General features: G+C 43.2%; 1 protein-coding gene across 1 annotated transcript in view; it reads left to right on the top strand.

Annotated features, from left to right (window-relative positions):
• TPK1 (thiamin pyrophosphokinase 1) overlaps window positions 1-18,679 on the top strand; it is a 335,576-nt gene extending 316,897 nt beyond the window's left edge. Inside the window, exon 9 of the mRNA XM_045063116.1 lies at window positions 17,216-18,679. Coding sequence (XP_044919051.1) covers window positions 17,216-17,334 — 119 coding nt within the window. The 3' untranslated portion in view covers window positions 17,335-18,679. The remainder of the gene's footprint in view (window positions 1-17,215) is intronic.
• The last annotated feature ends 1,114 nt before the right edge of the window (window positions 18,680-19,793 follow it).

The following is a 19,793-nucleotide window of genomic DNA, read 5'->3' as shown; positions in this document are numbered from 1 at the left end:
AGTATTGAACTATCCCCTTAGTTGGAAGCCTGTTGGACCATTTTCTCTTTCCTCCTTGTTCAGACTATTACTACTACTTACCAGTGGCTAACACTGACAAGAAAAACACTCCTTTAGTGTTTTAGAAATGGAATCAATGCATTTTTTTAAATAAGAGAATACAGTACAAAGTGTTTCAGGTAAGCACATTGTGTCCCATGTTCTGTAGCTACTCAGAGAAGATGGATGAGAAACCTGTCAGTTTTGTGGCTGGTCTAAAGTCCAGGACGTCAGTCTATCTACAAGAATCCCTTCTGTTTCATAACCTTTAGAAAAACATAGGTGGCATCGGCACATTTTCAAGCAATTTAAATATTCGGCGTGCAACTCAAATCATTTAACTTTGCTTAGCCTGTCTAAAAAGAGTTCTCGAAGGTCTTCCAAGGTATTAAGTTTGCTGGTTTAACTTTGTGATAGCAGAAGGCAGAAGACTTGTGTCCTTCAGTTGATAAAATATCTTAAACTGGTTTCCCAGTCTTGAAGTAAAGGGCTGGACAGTCAGCCAGAAGTTCTTAGCCCACAGTCTCTGAAGCTGTGAAGACCCCAGCAAGTTCCCTCCAGCCACTTTGGTTTCAGAGCAAGCTGAAGTCAGGTGGCCAGAACTCTGAACCTACCACCTGAGCGGCTCCATTGCTCTGTGTCACACCACTGACGACGACACAAGTCAGGTCCCTTTCGGATTAAAGAGTCTATGACAGAACAAGTTACATCAAGTCATGTGCCTGACTGAGAGAAAAAGACATCATGTAATGTATCAGATAGACTCTGCCTGCCACAGCACCACAGTTGGTGTAGCAGATGCTAAATAAAAGTTACCAATTTGAGGCCTGGATAATATGTAACTTTGCATGCGAAGAGTTAATGCAAAGAAAGTTCAGCAAGAAGAGTTCAGGCTGTCATCAGGAAAGGATCCATGGTATGAATATTTAAAAATGGATTATTATAACCAGAGCAGGGTGAAATTTATTAATTATGAATTAAAGTAGCTAGTTTTTAAGAATGGCTAATATTTTCTGGTTCATTAGAATATTCATATAGTAAGATGCCAGCTATTCCTAATATGAAATATTATCATTGTATATCAGGAAGGGGAGATTAAAAATGAAAATAGGTCATGAAGAAATATAGTAGGAACAAGCATATATGTTTATGGGTTTATGGACAAAGTCTGAGATGCTGTTTTATTACCATTGATGTCACAAATCATATCTGTTAATACTGAAACATTTGATATAAATCAAATGCTATTTTCCCTAAAAGACAGTGGTCAGACTCTCGCTAAATGAAATTCTGTTCTAAAAATAGCCCCATAATTTAATGAACTCTGCTTGATAGTAAATATCCATCTACTCTTCCTGTTCTATAAATATTTTTCGGCAAGGCAGTGAAAAGCCACTGTGGCCACAGGATTTCATTTTTAGGAGCCCCGGTTTCAGGGGGAGAGACGTCAGAAAGCTCATCCGTTGTGAAGGGAGCTGAAGTTAAGCATACAGCATGGGAGCATGTGTGAAGGCCGCAGAGTTCCCGTGTCCATTCTGTCCCTCGGATCGAGGGTGGGAACAGGCAGGTGCTCGAGCCAAAGCACAGAGCAGGGCACAGTAGAGGGGCATAGGCAGCAGGGAGCCTTCTGGAGAGAAGTGGACGTTTCATCAGCAAGGCAGCACCCCCAGAGGAACACGTGGTCTGGCTGCATTTACCAAGATGAAGCCAGAATCTGAGGCATTTCCATGGGCTTTTGTAAACTCTGGGACTCCTGAGTCCTCAGCCGATCTGACTAGCTTTTCCCAGCTAGGAACAGATAGAATCAACTTCTAACCATACTTAAACTTCACTCCTGAAACTTATCAATACATTCTGTGGTTTTTCTAAATTTGCGTCAGTGGTGAAAATATTTATTTTTTTTCATATACTGGTGTGTCTTTGCGTGGAGGTATGTGTAAATATATATGATAAGACAGTTTAAAAAAAAATCTAAATACCCTTATATCCTGGTTAAAATACCTTATGTTCAGAATTTGGAAATATTTCCTCAGAGTGATTCTGCACTTTGGTCCAAGGTGGTGTCCCTTAGTATATGGCTTTTCAATGGTTCCTCTTTCTGGCATGAAAATCCATGTCATTCTCTTCTTGTTTTTATTTCATTTATTTTTTGAAATGTATGCATAAACATTTTTTCAGTTGTGATCAATGTCTATAATGTGACATGTCAATTTTTCTTTTACTTATTTAAATTAAGCCATTTTTCTCTATAATCCTGGACTGTCTTCATCTTTAATCACTACATCATATTCACCAAACTTATATAACCTGTATTAGCTTGGCATTGAAAAATGGTAAGAAATTTATTTTTAACTACGTCGGAAAGCGTTTTTGTCTGAGCTGGCCTTCCAGAGCAGCAGCTGTCAGCTGTGAAGTAGACTTCCAGGCCTTCATCCGTTAGAGCTGTATTTCCACGGCCACGTGGGGCTTGGCCTTTCTGATGTCACAAACCAGTCTGTGCCTTTGCCCTGGGTGATTACCATGTTTCCACCCTTGCCGTCCGTGCTCGAGGTGACAGCTGTGACCCAGGTCCTACCCAGCTGAGGTCAACAGGGACCTTCACCGACATGCATCCGTCCCTTTACAGATGACAGTCATCTGATGCCTGTGCTAGGAGTCAGCTGGTTTATAGGCTGCTTTAATCTGATCTCACTTAAATGAATAAATGTTCTTCAAAACAGTTCTGGGGGGTGGGGTGCCACCAGTTTTTCCAGCCCCACACGTGAAATTTGTCCAGTCTCTGCTTGCAGGGGTAAGGGAGAGGTGCTGCGGCTGCTAACAGCCTCCAGGACCCCCTGTTCCTCCCAGGAGAGCTGCTGTGCCTTTTCTGGAGGATAATTTTTGCGGGTTTTTTTTTTTTTTTAATTTGTCTGCTTGGGGTTACCTGATTTGGCTTGGTAAATTCTAAAGAGCACAGATTACGTCTCCTTAGCTTATTCTGTGCGGATGTCGTCACCTGTGGCTTTGAGACGGATATGAAGTGATTACACACCACCACCTCCACATATTCTACTGTCCTCTACTTTTCTATGCTGTCTCCGTTCGCATGAGGTGCTTACGGTCATCTCTGTTGCCATCTGAAGGACAGAAACGAATGCCACTTTAAAGCTTCCTCAGTGCAGATGAAATGGTGATAATAATGCAGACTTTCAGTACTTTCATGGAGAAGTCAAAGACCGTCACAGGCATTACCCCATCCACGTCCACAAGCAGCCCTATCAGAGATAACGAGAGGTCTAAGTGGTATTTTGCAAATGGATGTCAAGGTCACCTGAAGAACTTTTAGCCAAAGCCAGAATATTGCGGTGGGCAGTTCAGCTCTGTTTTGGGGGATGACATTGGCGCCAGCAGCACATAAGGACTTGCCCAGGGTTCTCCCGCCTGCTAGCTGTGCACTGGGATGGAACCCCTGTCAGGGACGGGCACCTTTTTCACAGGCAGTCACAATCCTCACACTTGCATGTGTGTTCAGGAGACAGGCCAGTGGCACAGGAGGCAAGGCAGGGCCCCAGGAGTTGAGGGAAGTCGAGCAAAATAAATCAGCTCAGAGCAGCTGCTGGACAGACTAACATTCCCTTCTTTGCACACATTTAAATCTGATACGGAATTTCCATACTGAAAATCCTGGGTCATTCCTACACAACATCATTCATTTCACCATTAGTAATTAAACAGGCCACATTTTACGGATTTGGACTGTCCTTTTTGTCGTAAAGCAGTTCTGATGCGCTCTTTAACTGCAGGCCCTGTGAGTAGGACACGCTAATGATAAAACACATTAGGGAATTCTTTTTAACAAAGAAAAATAACGTGTTTTAGAAAAGCCTGAACATTTGAAAGTGCTTGGGAAACCTTTTCTAAGTGGCATAATGAGCCTTGGGTCCTCCAAGCTGCGGCATTTTCTCGTAGTCTACTTGTTTTGGGGACAGCAGGCTGAGTGGAGACACGGGCTATGTGGAGACGAAAGAGGAATGGAACATCAGAAGCCATCTAATACCTTCAGCCCTCACCCAAGGGCAAGGTGAGACTTCTGAGGGAGACGAAACAACCACTTTCAAGTAGAATTAGAATAGCCTTTCCTCAGACGCTGGAGTTCAAGAAAGGACTGGTTGTCGGGGTAGAAGGTGACCAGGCCCACCTTGGGAGAAGGCTTCAGGGTTTGGAGAGAGAACTTTTACCAGAAAACACAGCGGAGGGCTTGCTATCGCAAGGAAGATGTCTGCTAGTATCATTTTTCCAGGCATCAGGCATAATTCGGGTTAATTTTCAGGTTCTCCTGCGTCAGTAAGTATAAGTAAATGCTGTCCCGTGTGAGCTTCAGCACGGTGACAAGGACGAACTCTGTCCCACGTAACGGTCTGTATGCCCAGCATCCCTGTGTAGTGCCTTCCGAGCAGCCACTAATGCACATACCACAAGCCACATGGCTGCTTCCTAAATTCAGTGCACGTTCTCTTCAGTTCGGGTTTATTTTAATGCACTTCAAATCAAGGAGCATTTCTTGATTTGATTCTTCTAACGGCATTAAAATGAACAAGGAGAAGGCACTTTCCTTCACGGGTTTAGTCTTTTTTCCTAACTTTCCCCCAAACTTTAACGTTGAACTTTAATATTTAAAAAAAAAAAAAAAAAAAACAAAAAACCTCAAACGTATCAAAAAATTGAAGAGAACAGTAAAATCTGTATACCTTCCATCCAGATTTAGAACTGCTAACATTCTCCTGCATTCGCAAGTCTTTCTCTGTGTGTGTATCGTTAATTCGGCCTGCAGTGGGTAGAGAACCAAAGGCAGCGATCTAGGCTAGAATTTGACTTCCGATTGAAAGGATACAGCCAGCACAGAAAAGATGGGCTACGTTCCACAAGGAGGGGAAACATCAAAATTTGTGGTGGGAGTAGGAAGTTCCTGATCTATTAAGCGAGTACAGGTAGCATGGGCTGGCTGGCCAATGGCTTATTTGGGAGAAAGTAGCCATTTGAGGGAAGGCCTTAATGCCAGGCCAAGATACTGGGGGTGGAAGGCCAGGCAGGGAGGAGCAATCAGGTCTCCCTGGTGGTTCTCTCGGGCGGGAATGGTCGGCTCGGCTAGGGAATTTAGAGGAGTGGGGACGACAGGTGATAAACTCGGAGTAAGGAGTTCAGTGAGAAAACCGTGTGGTACACGTCCACGCAGGAGTCTACTTACTAAGTCCCTTGCAGAACACAGGATGTATTCTATTGGTAATTTTGCTAGGTTTGTTTAGATTTTACATTTTTTGTTTTCTTGTCTAGTTTTATTATCTTTCCAGCCTTTAACTTAAAGGGCAGAGGACTCAGTCTTTCTTTCTGCTGAACATATGCCAAGTGTCCAAATGTCTGTTGATCCATTCCTGTCATAAGTTGAAATTATTGGAAATGACTTGATGTGCTCACTTGAATTTACTAGTCCCTTTATAACCGGAGACTCTGAATACATATCTGCAGATGAATCAGTCCGGTGATAAATGTTCCCTGAGAAAACAGATACCTGATTCATAAGTATGGTTTCTGCTTCAGTAACCTAGAGCTGCACTGTCCAAGCAATATGGTAGCCACTAGCCCCATGAGGCTGTTAAACACTTATGACTGACTTGTTCGAATTGATGTATGCTATAAATACACAGCAGGTTCAAAGGCTTATTATAAAAAGGGGATGTAAATATCTAAGTAATAATTTCTTATATGGATAACGTGTTAAAATGGCAATATTTTAGATATTATGTTTTATATACATTATTATGTATATATGATTATATGAATATAAAGTGGCCTAGTCCCACTTAAAGTATCAGAAGTCTTAGCGAAGGCAATTAGACAGGAGCAAGAAATAAAAGGCATCTGAAATGGTGAAGAAGAAGTAAAACTGTCCCTCTTTGCAGATGACATGACACTATATAAAGAAAATCCTAAAAACTATTAAAAGAAAAAGGGTTGCAGCTAATAAAAGAATTCAGTAAAGTTGCAGGATACAAAATTAACATAGAAAAATCTGTTGGATTTCTATACACTAACAGCAAACCATCAGAGAATTTTTTTTAAACCCCATTTACAATTGCATCAAAAAGAATACATGTAAAAAATTTAATGGAGATAAAAGACCTATACACTAAAAATGATAATATTTTTGATGAAAGAAATTGAAAAAGACACAAATGGAAAGATATGTCATGCTCATGGATTGGAAGAATTAACAATGTCCATATAACCCAAAGCAATCTATATAGATCAGTGCAATCCCTACCAAAATTCCAAAGGCATCTTTCACAAAAAATAGAACAATCCTAAAATCTGTATGAAACCACAGAAAACTCCGAACAGCCATGGCAATCTTGATAAAGAACAACACACCTGAAGGCATCATGTTTTCTGATTTCAACCTGTATCACAAAGCTCCACTAATTAAACACCGTGTTGTTGGCATAAAAACAGGCCAGTGGAACCAGAGAGCCCAGAAATGAACCTGCGCATATATGGTCAATTAGATTATGAAAAAGGAGCCAAGAATATACAAAGAGAAGACAGGTGATCGATCCTCAGTATATACATATATTGAATCATGATGTAGTATATCTGAAACTAATGTTATATGTCAATTATATCTCAACAAAAATAACCCGTGTGTTTATATATAAATATTTTATCTGTTTCTACTTTTTTAATGTGGCTTCTGGAAAATTAAAAGTTAGATATTTGGATCACATAATTCTGTTCAACAGGGCTGATAGAGATAATTGGATGTCTTTCTATACAGATGCTCTCCAGCTTGTATTTTTTTTTTAAGATCCCAGTAAATATACATGGAAGGCAGGTTTTTCCAGCTCTACACTGGGGCTAGTTTGAGTTTCTGCCTTAAAGGAAAGAACCCTAAGTATAAATGCCATTTTATAGGAAACAACTTTAAAATACGAATTCGGGAAAGATATTAGTATTAGGAAAGGGTAAATTAAAATCCAAAGTTTGCCTAACATGCCTGTCTGTAAATATCTCTTTTAAATATGTAGTTCAAATCATTAAAATAGTAAAGACCGATGCTAGTGAACTGATTTCAGAGGCAGTATCATTCGCTTTTTCTGCTGATGAAATCTGTTGTATTTTCTTAATATAGCATTTCTTCGAATCAGCTAAGCATCTCCAGAGAGTAAATGATGAAGGCAGAGCATACAGCGGTGCCATCACGTCTGAGATAGTCAGTGATAATGTCTAGTACATCTAACTGCACTCCCAGAACTTGACGTAATGTGCCAGAATGGTGGGGAACCTCAAGATCCATCGTGGGGCGTTCATCACACTTTGTCTGCGGGCATATATGGCCGTCATTTAAGGCTTAGCGTGGCTTCCACCCTTTCATGGCATCGCCCACCTACTCTAGTCCGCCGGGCTGCCGACAGCTCCCTACCTCGGGGAAAACAAGAGCAGCCTCAATTCGCTTTTAAAAGCTCTTCAAAGAATTGCCTTAACCTCCCTTGGTGACATGTGTCTAACCACTGTCATTATCATCACAGCCTGTGGACTTAACCTTTGAACTTCATTTTCCTCATCTGTACACTGAAAACCTGCTGTCCCTCGAGCACATGGTGCTTGCAAGTGCTCAGGTGGTGAGAGCGCCTCGATCCCAAGTGTCGCCTCTTTGCATGGCATCTCCCGGGCAAAGCTCATTCTCCCTTCTCTGACTCACTCATTTTCTTTAAGAAATGTCGGCATTATCTTTTTTATAATTCACTTACTCATTCCTACAAGATAACCACTGTCGGCAGCCAGGACATGCTCGCAGCCTGTGTGGGTGCGTGCGACACGGCCCACACCCCAGGACTCAGCGGCTGCTTGCATGTGCAGCGCACCCTGGCCCCAGCCTCACCGGCCCCCGCCCCATGCTTCTGTCCGCTCTGCTGGGCTTGACTGTATACATACCCGTGTCTAGCTCTATCTAGTGTCCCACAAAGAAGATAACACAGTAAATACCTATGAAAACAAATGATTTACCAGCCCGGCAGAGTTGATCTCATCATAAACCTGCTCAGTTGGCTACAAACTAATCACTTGAAGTAAGGCATTTGCTGGTCGTTCAAATCATGGCAACCTCTCTCTTTCGTTTTAAAAGATTACTAATGTGGAGAAAGGACACGTTGACCTACTTCACTGACAGAAACAAGCAAAGAAGTTGAAAATTTCTTTAATACTTATCACGTGTTGGGTTTTTGGCTAGGTAATTCACACGGCTTCTCTGTGAAGAAGATATTCTTATCCACATGTTACAGATGAGAAAACTGAGATCACAGAGCAAGTCAATGGTAGAGCCAATGTCTGAACCTAGGCCTGACTGACTAACCTCACACGACGGGGTTTGTACTTTTTTTGACAGGGAGATGCCTCCTCTGTCAAAGTATCTGAGCAGAACAGTCACCCAGGAGCAGAGGGAGCAAATCCTTCCCACTCCTGCTTCCCAGTGCTTTAAAGCATCCAAAGACTCCCCTCATGTTCTTTTGCACCATCCGTCAGCTTGAAGGAGCCACAGCCCCGCTGAGTCGGTTTGCAGGGGGAGGGCAGGCAAGACACCAGGACAAAGGGCCCTACTTAGCCTCCTATGACGCAAGAAGGGTTGAATAATTTAAGTTCCACCACTTTGCCAGCTTCTACTGTATAGTCCTCAGTCTTTCCAGCTTTAGACAAAAGCTGGTAGGATGTCATCAAAAGCAACAGAGTATTAAGTGCCTACCTCTCATCCTTACCTTTGGGAAAGGAAACAGTTTGAGATAATGGATGAAAATTCTAAAATCTACGTTAATGTTATTCTTATTTTTAAGTACTTCTATTTCTCTCTAAAACCTGAAAACCCAAAAGTGAGGCTGTGCTTCTGTCTTCTCTAACATACCAAGTATCACATTTCACTGGAACAGGAGCGTAACCAGCACTCGTCGGCCAGTGTTGTTGTTACGCCACAGCTGCCCTTCAAGCAACTGATGAGAGCCATTCCGACAAAGCAAGCAATTTTAGGTCATGTTTATCACATGTGAGATGGTTTCCTGTCATCTTACACAAAGCTGTAACTTTTATTCTTGTCTCTAGTTAAAACAGGACTTGATCTGAACGACTGGTTATCTTAGAATGATGGTTAATTCTACTCTCTGCAAACAAAGGGGCTGGGGCTGACATCTCTATCGGCTAAATGCTGAATTGAACCTAAGTGTTATGCGAGCCAAGGTTTTGGACAAGTTCTCTGGGGTAGATTTTGAGAGACCGATGGCATCGAGGGGGCAACACAGGTCATTCGGTCATTCCCGACTTCGGTTCACAAGAAACCAACAGTCACCCACAGAGGAGACACCAGTGTAAAAACCCGAGAACACGGGGGTGAGCCTCAAGCACAAAGACCAAGACGGGCTGCACCGGAAGGGCAAGAAGAGTGGCCATGCCAACCACGCCACACCTTGCCCAGGCCAGCACAGCCCTGCTCCAAGAAGACCTCTAGTTTCTCCAGCAGGGAAGTGGGTCCCTTCTCGAGAGACCCAAACTCAGGTCTTACCTCAAGAGGGAATCGTTTGTGCGGCCTGGGCATTGGGGAGGAGATGGTGATGGCAAAGGGGAACCGTTTATAGCAGCCCCTTTGGATCCTGGAAGACCGAGTTTCCCCTCCTAGCAGCATTCGAGTAGAAACCTCAGCCAATGGTTTTGCTTACCTGCAGAGTCAAGATTGTAGCCCAGTCTGACCAGGAACTTGGTGGAGCACTGATCCGTCCTGATATGGGGCCACAGAGCATGAGCCGTACCAGCCTTGGAACCAGTTCAGACGCTCTGCTTGGGCAGGACAGCTAATTCATAGGGTTTCCTGCTGCTGAGTGTAGCTCCCAGTGCAAGAAGCCTGGCCTGAGCCGCTGCAAAACTATTTAGCCCAGCAGCACTCAAGCTGCCTATAAGCAGAAACAGAAAGGTAACCCCATGGCCAGGGAGCTTGGTACAGAATTCTGCCTGATTGGATCTCCAAACAAGAGACTTACAGGTTCTGGGACCTATTCTATGGCCCCAACCAACTCAGGAAACTAATCTATAGTCCTACCTTTCTCCCTACCTAACAGGACATCCAGCCATAGCTCCCAGGAATGTGCACAGCCCATCCTGTAATCCCAGTTAAGCAGCACTTGCGGGGAGAGCCTAGCCAGCGGCCCTTCCCACCTGCAGAGCCAAGACCAGGGCTCGTTTGGCCTGCAGAAAAGAGCCTTGCCAGCCTCGGGGCATCTACAGCAAACCCCCTAAGCAGGAAAACTAATTTGTAGCCCTGACCACTGCTGAACACAGCCTTCTGCCCACCCACCCAGGGCACCTAACCAAAGCACAGGGGAAGCCCGGTCATCCATCCTGCAGCCCTGCTTCCAGTGGCACGTGAGCCAAGCACATAGCCAGTGGCTCTCACCATCTGCAGAGCAGAGCTGGCAATCCCATCTGGCCAGAGATGGTACACAGTCCTGCCTGATTTGAGTCCCCAAACAACAAGCCATTATGGCGTTAGCCCCTGTTCTGCTGCCCTGCCCAACCAGGAAAGCTGATTTTATAACCATGCCTGTTCCTGAGAATAGCAGTTAGTAGTCCTAACTGCCTAGGAAGCCTGACCAACAGATCCACACAACTGTGGCGCCCAACCTCCAGTCGCACAGGCAGGGAACACAGCCAGCACGCAGAACATTCTTCAGGATCCTATGTTAGGCCACAAAACAAGTCTTAGCAAATTCAAGAAAAATGAAATACCAGTTTTCCTCTCTGTCCACAGTGGTATGAAACTAAAGATCACTAGCACGAGGAAAACTGGAAAATTCATGAACACATGGAACTTAAATATTCTCTTGAACAACCAATGGGTTGAAGAGGAATTTTAAAAGTATCTTGAAACCCAATATACCAAACCTTACAGGATACAACAAAAGCAGTTCTAGAGTGAAGTTCATAGCTATCATGCAAACATTAAGAAAATAGATTTGGGGACTCCTGGGTGGCTCAGATGCTTAAGCATCTGCCTTTGGCTTAGGTCATGATCTCCAGGTCCTGGGATCCAGCTCCGCATCAGGCTCCCAACTCAGCGGGGAGTCTGCTTCTCCCTCTCCCTGTGCTCTGTCTCTCTCTCTCTCTCTCAAATGAATATATCTTTTTTAAAATTTTTAAAAAATTATAAATTTAAAAAATTTATAAAAATTTTTATAAAATTATAAAAAATTATAATTTTTAAAAAATTATAAAACAAAAGTTAAAAAAAAATCCTAAATTTTAAAATTTTTAAAAAATTATAAAAAGGAAAATAGATTTCAAATAACCAGCTTTACACCTTTGGGTCTTGAAAAGGAAGAACAAACTAAGCTCAAAGTTTGCAGAGGAAGAAAAGATTGGAATGGAAACAAAGATTAGAAAATGAAATACAGAAAAGGAAAACTTTTTTTAAAAAAACTAAGAGTTGTTTCTATGAAAAGATAAAATTGACATCTTTATGTAGTCTAATGAACGTGAGAGGATTCAAATCAACAAAATTTATAAACAAAAAAGATTCCAACTAAACCACCAAAATACAAAAGATTATATGAAAACTACACCAACAAACTAGACAACTGCAAAGAAATGGAAAAATTCATACAAACATATACCCGACCAAGACTGAGTTAGGAAAAAATAGAAAATCTGAACAGATGAATGAGCTTGAATCAGTAATGAAATATCTCCCAATGAATGAAAGCCCAGGACCAGGTAGCTTCACCGGTGCATTTTACCAAACATTTAAAGAATTAGTGCCAATCCTTTTCAAACTTGAGATGGTAGAAACAGTTCCAGTTCCTTTTATGAGGCCAACATTATCCTGATACAAAAGCCAGATAAGGATACTACAAGAAGACTACTGGCCAATAACCTTGACACATACAGATGCAAAAATTTTCAACGAAATTACTAGCAAATTGAACTCAACAGCACATTAGAAGGCTTATTCACCATAATCAATGGTATTTATCTCTGGGATCTGAGGATGGTTCAACATACACAAGTCAATAAACATGATACATCACACTAATAGAAAAATAATGATCAAAAATTTTGACAGGTGCGTTTGACAAAATTTTTTTGACAAAAATTTTTTGACAGAAAAAGCGTTTGACAAAATTCAACATCCATTCATGATAAAGTCAACATCCATTTATGATAACAAATGTATAGAAAGAACATGCCTCCATATAGTAAAGGCTATATATGGCAAACCCACACCTAACATCATACTTAATGGTGAAAGTTTGAAAGCCTTTCCTGTAAGGTCAGGAAGAAGACAAGGGTGCCAGCTTTTACCACTCCTATTTAACACAGTACTGGAAATCATAGCCAGAGTAGTTAGGCAAAATAAAAGGCATCAGAATTAGAAAAGAAGAAATAAAACTATTTTCAGATGATATGATTTTATATACAGAAAATCCTAACAGCTGTACCAAAACAAACAGATCAACAATTCAGCAAAGGTACAGGTTACAAAATTAACATACAAAAATCAATGGTGTTTATGTATACTAACAATGAGTTATCTGAAAAAGATGGAAATGATCCCACTTATAATAGCATCAAAAGCAATAAAATACTTAGTAAATTTACTCAAAGAGGTCAAAGATCTCTACACTGAAAACTATAAGACATTAACGAAAGAAATCAAGTAAGACACAAATGGAAAGATATTCCACGTTCATGGATTGGAAGAATATTGTTAAACTGTCCATACTTTCCAAAACCATCTATACATTTACTACAATTCCTATCAAGGTTCCAATGGCATATTTTACAAAAGTTAAAAAAAAAAATCCTAAAATTTGTATGGAACTACAGAAGACCCTGAATAGCTAAATAATCTTGAGGAAAAAACAAAGTTGGAGGCATCTCAATTCCTGACCTCAAACTGTATAATAATGCTGTAGTAATCAAAACAGTATGTTACTGGTATAAAAAAAATATACATGAACCAATGGAACATAATCCAGAGTTCAGAATAAATCCCTCATCTATACAATCAACTAATACTTGCTAAGGGAGGGCGCCTGGGTGGCTCAGTTGGTTGAGCAACTGCCTTTAGCTCAGGTCATGATCCCGGACTTCCAGAATTGAGTCCTGCATCAGACTCCCAGCTCCTTGGGGAGTCTGCTTGCTGCTCTCTCTCACTCATTCTCTCTCAGATAAATAAAATCTTAAAAAAAAAAAAAAGAAAACTTGCTAAGGGATCCAAGAACACTCAATTGAGAAAAGACTATCTCTTCAATAAGCAATACTGAGAAAATGGAGTTTTCATATGTGAGAGAATGAAACTAGACTCCTCTTGAACCACTCACAAAAATTAACTCAAATAGGGGCACCTGGGTGGCTCAGTGGGTTAAAGCCTCTGCCTTCGGCTCGGGTCATGATCCCAGGGTCCTGGGATCGAGCCCCGCATCGGGCTCTCTGCTCAGCGGGGAGCCTGCTTCCTCCCACCCCTCTCTGCCTGCTTTTCTGCCTACTTGTGATCTCTGTCTGTCAAATAAATAAATAAAATCTTTAAAAATAATTAACTCAAATAGAATAAAGACTTAAACATGAAACCTGAAGACATAAAAATCCTAGAAAATAACCTAGGGGAAAAGTTGTCTTGACACAGGTCTTGGCAATGATGTTTTGATAAGACAGCTAAAGCACAAGCAACAAATTAAAAAATAAATAAGTGCGACTCTGTCAAACAAAAACGTCCACACAACAAAAGAAGCAATCAACAAAAAGAAAAGACAACCTATATGTGAAAAGGAGAAAAAAATATTTGCAAGCTGTATATCTGATAAGGAGTTAATATTGAAAATATATAAAGAACTCCTAAAATTCATGAGCAAAAAAAGAAAAAAAGCAAATAATCCAGTTGAAAAATGGCCAAAGTACCCGAACAGACGTTTTTCCAAAGAAGATATTCAAATGACCAACAGGTGCCTGAAAAGGCACTCAGCATCGCTCATCGCTAGAGAAACGCAACTCAACGACAGCAACGAGCTGTCGCCTTACACCTCATAGAATGGCTGTCCTCCAAAAGACAAAAACAACACAGGCTGGCACAGTCTTAGAGAAAAGAGAACCTGGGTATGCTGCTGATGGGAATATAAGTTGGTATAGCCACTTTGGAACAGACTATGGAGATTCCCCCAAAATTAAAACTAGAACCACCCTACGACCCCGCAGTTGCACTTCTGGGACCATCTGAAGAAAACGAGGACACATGTTGCCGAGAAGTGGCGCACCATGTTCTCTAGCAGCGTTATTCACAAGAGCCAAGAAAGGGAAACAACCTCGTGTCTATCAGTAGATGAAAGGATAAAGAAGTGTGCGCGCGCAAACACACACACACACACACACACACACACACACACAGGAATATGATTCTGCCATAAATCCTGCCATTTGCAGCAACACGATTAGACTTTGAGGTCAGTATGTTACCTGCAGTGAGTCAGACAGAGGAAGACAAATACTGTGTGATCTCACTGATACGAGGAATCTAAAGCCTCACAGAAAACCTGCTACTTTGTAGCCAGGGGCACAGTGGTGGGGGGAAGTAAGGGAAGGGGGTACAGACTTCTGGTTCTAAGAGCGGGCAGTACTGGGCATATAGTGTACACGATCAATGTAGCCAGCAGTGCCGTAGGGAATGTTTGAAGGTTGGCAAGAGTAGATTCTAAAAGTTCTCATCACAAGGGGAAAAAGTTGCAATACACGTTAACTAAATTTATGTGATAACCGTTTGCTAGTACATAGATATGTCAAGTCATTAAGCTGTGTGCATCAATATATTGCATTAGAACTGGAAGAAAATAATTTGTTTTCCCATCTGTGCGGAGTTGTCTCTCTGCCAGTCTTGTCATTTTACTTTACAATTGACCCTCCAACATTTGGGGTAGAGAGAGTTCAATCATAATGCCAACTATTTTCCTAAAAAAAAAAAAAAACTTTTTTTTCTTATATGAGGACTTTACTGTTTGCTTGAAAAGCATGATTCTTTGACTGAAAGGAATATACTCCAAGATAACTGCAGTGAGACAGTAAGTTAAAATTCATGATTTTGTATTTTAGCTTATTCATCTTAGTTTTCTATCATTTTGTTGTAATCTCCATAAAGTTGGGAGATTCGCAAATGTATTTAATTGTAACCCTCCTTTAATTCTGGTTGTACTGCTACACACTGAATGCGTCCCCTAAAAGTCTTATGTGGCAGCCATAAGCCCCAGGGTGGTGGTGTCTGGAGGTTGGGTCTTTGGGCGGTGACTAGAGTTGAATCAGGTGGTGAGGAGGGACTCTCGTGAGAGGAAAACTGTGTTTATTCTTTCCCCACTAAGTATTGTCAGGGAAACGCAGAGAGAGAGAGAGACACTTAGATATATATCTGTCTCCTAAGGGTCTAGTCCCAATAATCCAAAATTGATAGTCTACCTACGGAAAAGCAGAAAGGAATTTATATGCAACTACAAACTAGAGAAATAATTTCGTGCTCTTGTCCTTTGAGCCTATGTAAAGCCAGGATTGCAATCAGCTTGCAGAATCTTAAAATGCGTGTGTCAAACCCAGGTGGTTGTGCGTACGTGTCCTGTTCTCCACTGGGAAGGTGGCAGGCCCACTAGAGCATCCAGAATGGTCTTTATGAATAGATGGTTTGCAGCGCTCACACTGTTGCCGGGAGAGCCAAGGCCTCTTTCTCCCAGAGATCCCAGATAGACTTTGTCCTGAATCCACGACCACCACCTAACCCACTATCCACATAATCGTGTCTAGTTTTGTGAATCTGTGTGCCTATTCGTATAATTTGGAAACTGCATCTCAAAGAAGTTCCAAATTATTGAAGAGCCAAGAGCTTCTGATGCTGAATTATATATCAGGGTAATATGCGCCTGAGGTGCACTCCGTATTCTTGTATGGTTTTACCTTATAACTTGATGTTTGCATTAGTAAAGGCGCTGACAACTCTGAAAAGTAAGTACTTTGAGTTTTAATAAGTAAACTGTGTTAACTGGTAATTACTAATTACCATTGTCCTGTAATGCTATCTCTGAATTTTTAAATTGCTTTTTCAAGATTTCCTTGGAAAGATAACAGGCTCCCCCTAGTGGGAAGTGAGCATTATAATGAGTTATTCCCCCAGTAAGTGTAACTTCAGAGTTTTAGACTTGGTAATGGAAAATGACTCCTTTTTTTTTTTTTTGTCTTTGAATTTTAACCACGAGAATAATATTGGTTATCATGGAATGTGTATAGAACAGTCCTGAGTTTGCCATCATGTTGAGGAACTGCTCCTACGTAATAAAGAAAGAAAGTGAAGTTACGTCAGCTTAATGCCTCAATGCCTCGCATTCGCTCCAGCTAACCTGTTGGACTATCGACGTACATGGAATTAGAATTTACTTACCAATTACATATATATCACTTAACGCCTAACCTTTTACTTTGATATTTGATAATTAAGTAGTTAGAAGATTATCTCTCATTCTGGGCCTCATTTTTACAGCTGGGCTTATGGCTTCCTCAAGATTTCACAGTTGGAAGTTGGCTTCGACCTTTGAGTTCCTATTAATTTTACAGAAAGCAAGCCTTGCTCATTTTGGCTTTTCTTAATTTATGAGAAAAATATAACCAAAATCCCATGCTTTTGTGGAAGTAATTAGCTTTCCGCCCCATATCATTCAGACTTGAAGCTAAAACTGCATCTTCGTAGAATTTAATAACTTATGTAAAATGTTAATTCTCAATCATCAAGAAAAGTTATTACTGCACCCAGGCAGGGAATTAAGTAGCACATTACAAAATGGGTTTTGATTTTACAATTGGTAATGAAACAAAAATTTAAAAATTTAATGAAATTTTGTCCGAGAATGGCATATATCCCAGAATAGTTAACAGCCAAGAACTAACTCCCGGAAGAGCAGTTATGGCAAATTATGGAAACTTTCAGTTTTGAAATCCTATAAGCTCTGTTTCACGTATTCCACATCTTATATAGCTTATGTCAAAGCACAGGCTTCCCTGCTTTTTGCTAACCGTTGACAAAGTTCTTCCACGCTGGAGAAAGGTTGTCTCTCACTAATAAACATTTTGTTTTATCGTTTTCTTATAGCGAACAACATGCTTGGCTTTGGAACACTGGTCAGTACTTCCAATACCTATGATGGGTCTGGTGTCGTGACCGTAGAGACGGACCACCCGCTCCTCTGGACCATGGCCATCAAAACCTAACCCAGCAAGTGGTATCTATGGCCGGGCCTCGGATTTACTCATTTGCTGCTGACTTACTGCTCCACAAGAGTTCACCTTGGTTTACAGAAATTTAAACCTCTCCATGGGATGCCCCCTAGTTTTAAAGATGTTAATGTTTCAGGAACCCCAGGTACCATAAATGACAGATCTCAATTCTACAGTGAGGGAGAAAAATTATTTGTGAAAAAAGTACATAAGCTCCATTACATTCACTTGGAAAACCAAAGTGGGTCATTCCACTACAAAATTCAGGACCGATTATTAGCATTCCATTTCTCCTAGGGAATTGTTTTTAATTTTGAAGCGGAGACTGTTCTCTGTTGAGCGTCTCTGGTGTCCAACACATCAGCTGCCTCCTGCCCATCCTTAAATCCTTACCCCGAAGGCTCTGTCTAGTGTTTATGAGCGCTGGAGTCCTCTGTGTAACATGGGGGAAAGTTCCTTTGGGACTGGGCTGTTAGGACGGCACCATTTCGCCCTGGCCTTATTACTGTCTTTGGTATTAACTTTTAAAATAAATCAAGAGTCACTGACCTAATTGTTAAATTTGAAAACAGGCAGTTAGGACAGCTGTAGGTGCCGAGAGAAACGGCATGAAGGGTGCGTGACAGTTCACAGAGGGCCCCCGGCACTTCACCCCCCTCGGCTCTGAGGTGAGAGCAGTAGGCTCCAGTGGAGCGACAGGTGCAAACTGCCCTCATCCGAGTCACAACCGAGGCCGGGGATGCTGTGCAGAGGAAACTCCTGCATGGAAACGGAATGGTTTCTGACATACGGAGACTGAAAAAGCAGAGGTGCACAAACCCCAGGTTAATGCAGAGGGCCGGGAAAGGAGCGTGCCACCAAGTAGAAGAAGCTGGGTCTGCAGGCCGAGCTCCTGTCCCCCTGCGGCCGTTCACCCTGGGAGGGGAGGGCGGGGGGCGCCGAGCTTCCCTCCCCCGCCCGCAGCTTCTCGCGCTGCACCTGCCAGTGCACCTGCCAGTGACTGGGCAGAGAAGGCTCCGCGTCGCCGGCCCGGCCGTTCAGTCCACCTGGGCCACCGAGAGGCGCCCTCGCTTCGTGTTTAATGAGCCCCTCGGCTCCCTTCTTGCCCTCCCCAGCGGCGCCGGAGAGCCGCGGCGCGAGAAGCCACCCGCGAGGTTTTGCGAATGGGGGCGCATCCCCGTCTGCTCTCGGGGACCCGCAGCTCTGTCCACCCGGTGCTGCGACGAAGCAGGCGGCGGATCCTCCGCGCGGTCGCGACCGGGTCCCACCAGAGGGCGGTTGTCACGACGACGCGAGCGCAGGAGACGGGAACCCGAAGTCAAATAAAAATAGTGACCAACCCGTGTGTGTGTCTGTGGTCCATTTTCTCAACTGTATTTCATGGTCACCCATCTCTCATAACCAACAGGAAAACAACGGCCCGAAGGGTGGCTACCGGCGACCGCAGCGGAAGCCCCGATCGGGAGCCCCCGGGGTCCTCGGGCTCCGACCGCAGGGAGGGCGCGCGCTCCCACGGGTGCTGCCTGCGCCCGCCCCGGACTCGCTGCCGCGCGCGGAGAGAGGGCGGGGATAGAGCACCCTTGGGACACAGGCGGATCACTTTGGAAGAGATCTAAAAGCTGGAGAAAAAAGGAAGGAACTGCCATAGGAGAGAACGTGAAGAAAGCCCGTGGGGCAGGAGCCTCGAGGGAGCAGGAAAAAGCGCGGGACCGCGGCCCAGATGAGCCGCCCAGGCCCCGCGCCCCGCGCCCCGCGGCGTGCAAGGCCCCACTGCAGACCCCGCACGTTCTGCACCAGACGCGCGGCCCAGAGCTGCTGTCCCTGCTCGGCCCACCTTCCCGTTCACCGCAGGCACAAGGGCAAAGAAGCCAGGGCCAAGGTCACTCAAGGTCCTTTAACGAAGAACCTCCAGGGGAAAAACTTAGTACCGAGGACCTCGGAGCAACAGCTGCCCCAGAAGCAGCCGGGAAGGAGCGGAGGGCGGTGGGTGACGCGCGGCACGCGACAGTCGTTAGGACTTTCCATGTCACCTGGAAGCCGAGGCGCAGCCATTACCTCTTTAGAACGGACTCCCAGCACATGAAAGAAATGACTACTGTTTTAAAAATTTACCACAAAATCATGCGTGTCCCATTTCTCCAGAAAACCTTACCCCCGTTACTAAGTGGATACTTAGCAAAAGGAATAGAGTCTCTGAAGCGCAGTAAGCGCGAGGCCCGCACTCCCCGACTCGGTATCACGCGGGAGCCACAGACTGTTCCAGCGAAGGGCGCCCCGCCCCCCCTGCGCCGGTCTACTGAACACTTGGGTGTCTGACCCCATTCCATTCCTTAAAGCTACTGAAGTGCTATTTTCCTTTTTTGTGTTTTCTCGCCACATCATCTAAACACGTATCTGTTACGTTTTTTCTAACAGCAGAAGTCTGTAGAAGGTGAGATCCCAGGGCCCCAGGC

Source organism: Mustela putorius, unplaced genomic scaffold (genome assembly GCF_011764305.1).
Source record: "Mustela putorius furo isolate JIRA1106 unplaced genomic scaffold, ASM1176430v1.1 tig00003845_pilon_pilon_pilon, whole genome shotgun sequence".
Lineage (NCBI taxonomy): Eukaryota > Metazoa > Chordata > Mammalia > Carnivora > Mustelidae > Mustela > Mustela putorius.
The sequence above is the reverse complement of the archived record's forward strand: the minus strand, read 5'-3'. Positions and strand labels throughout refer to the sequence as shown.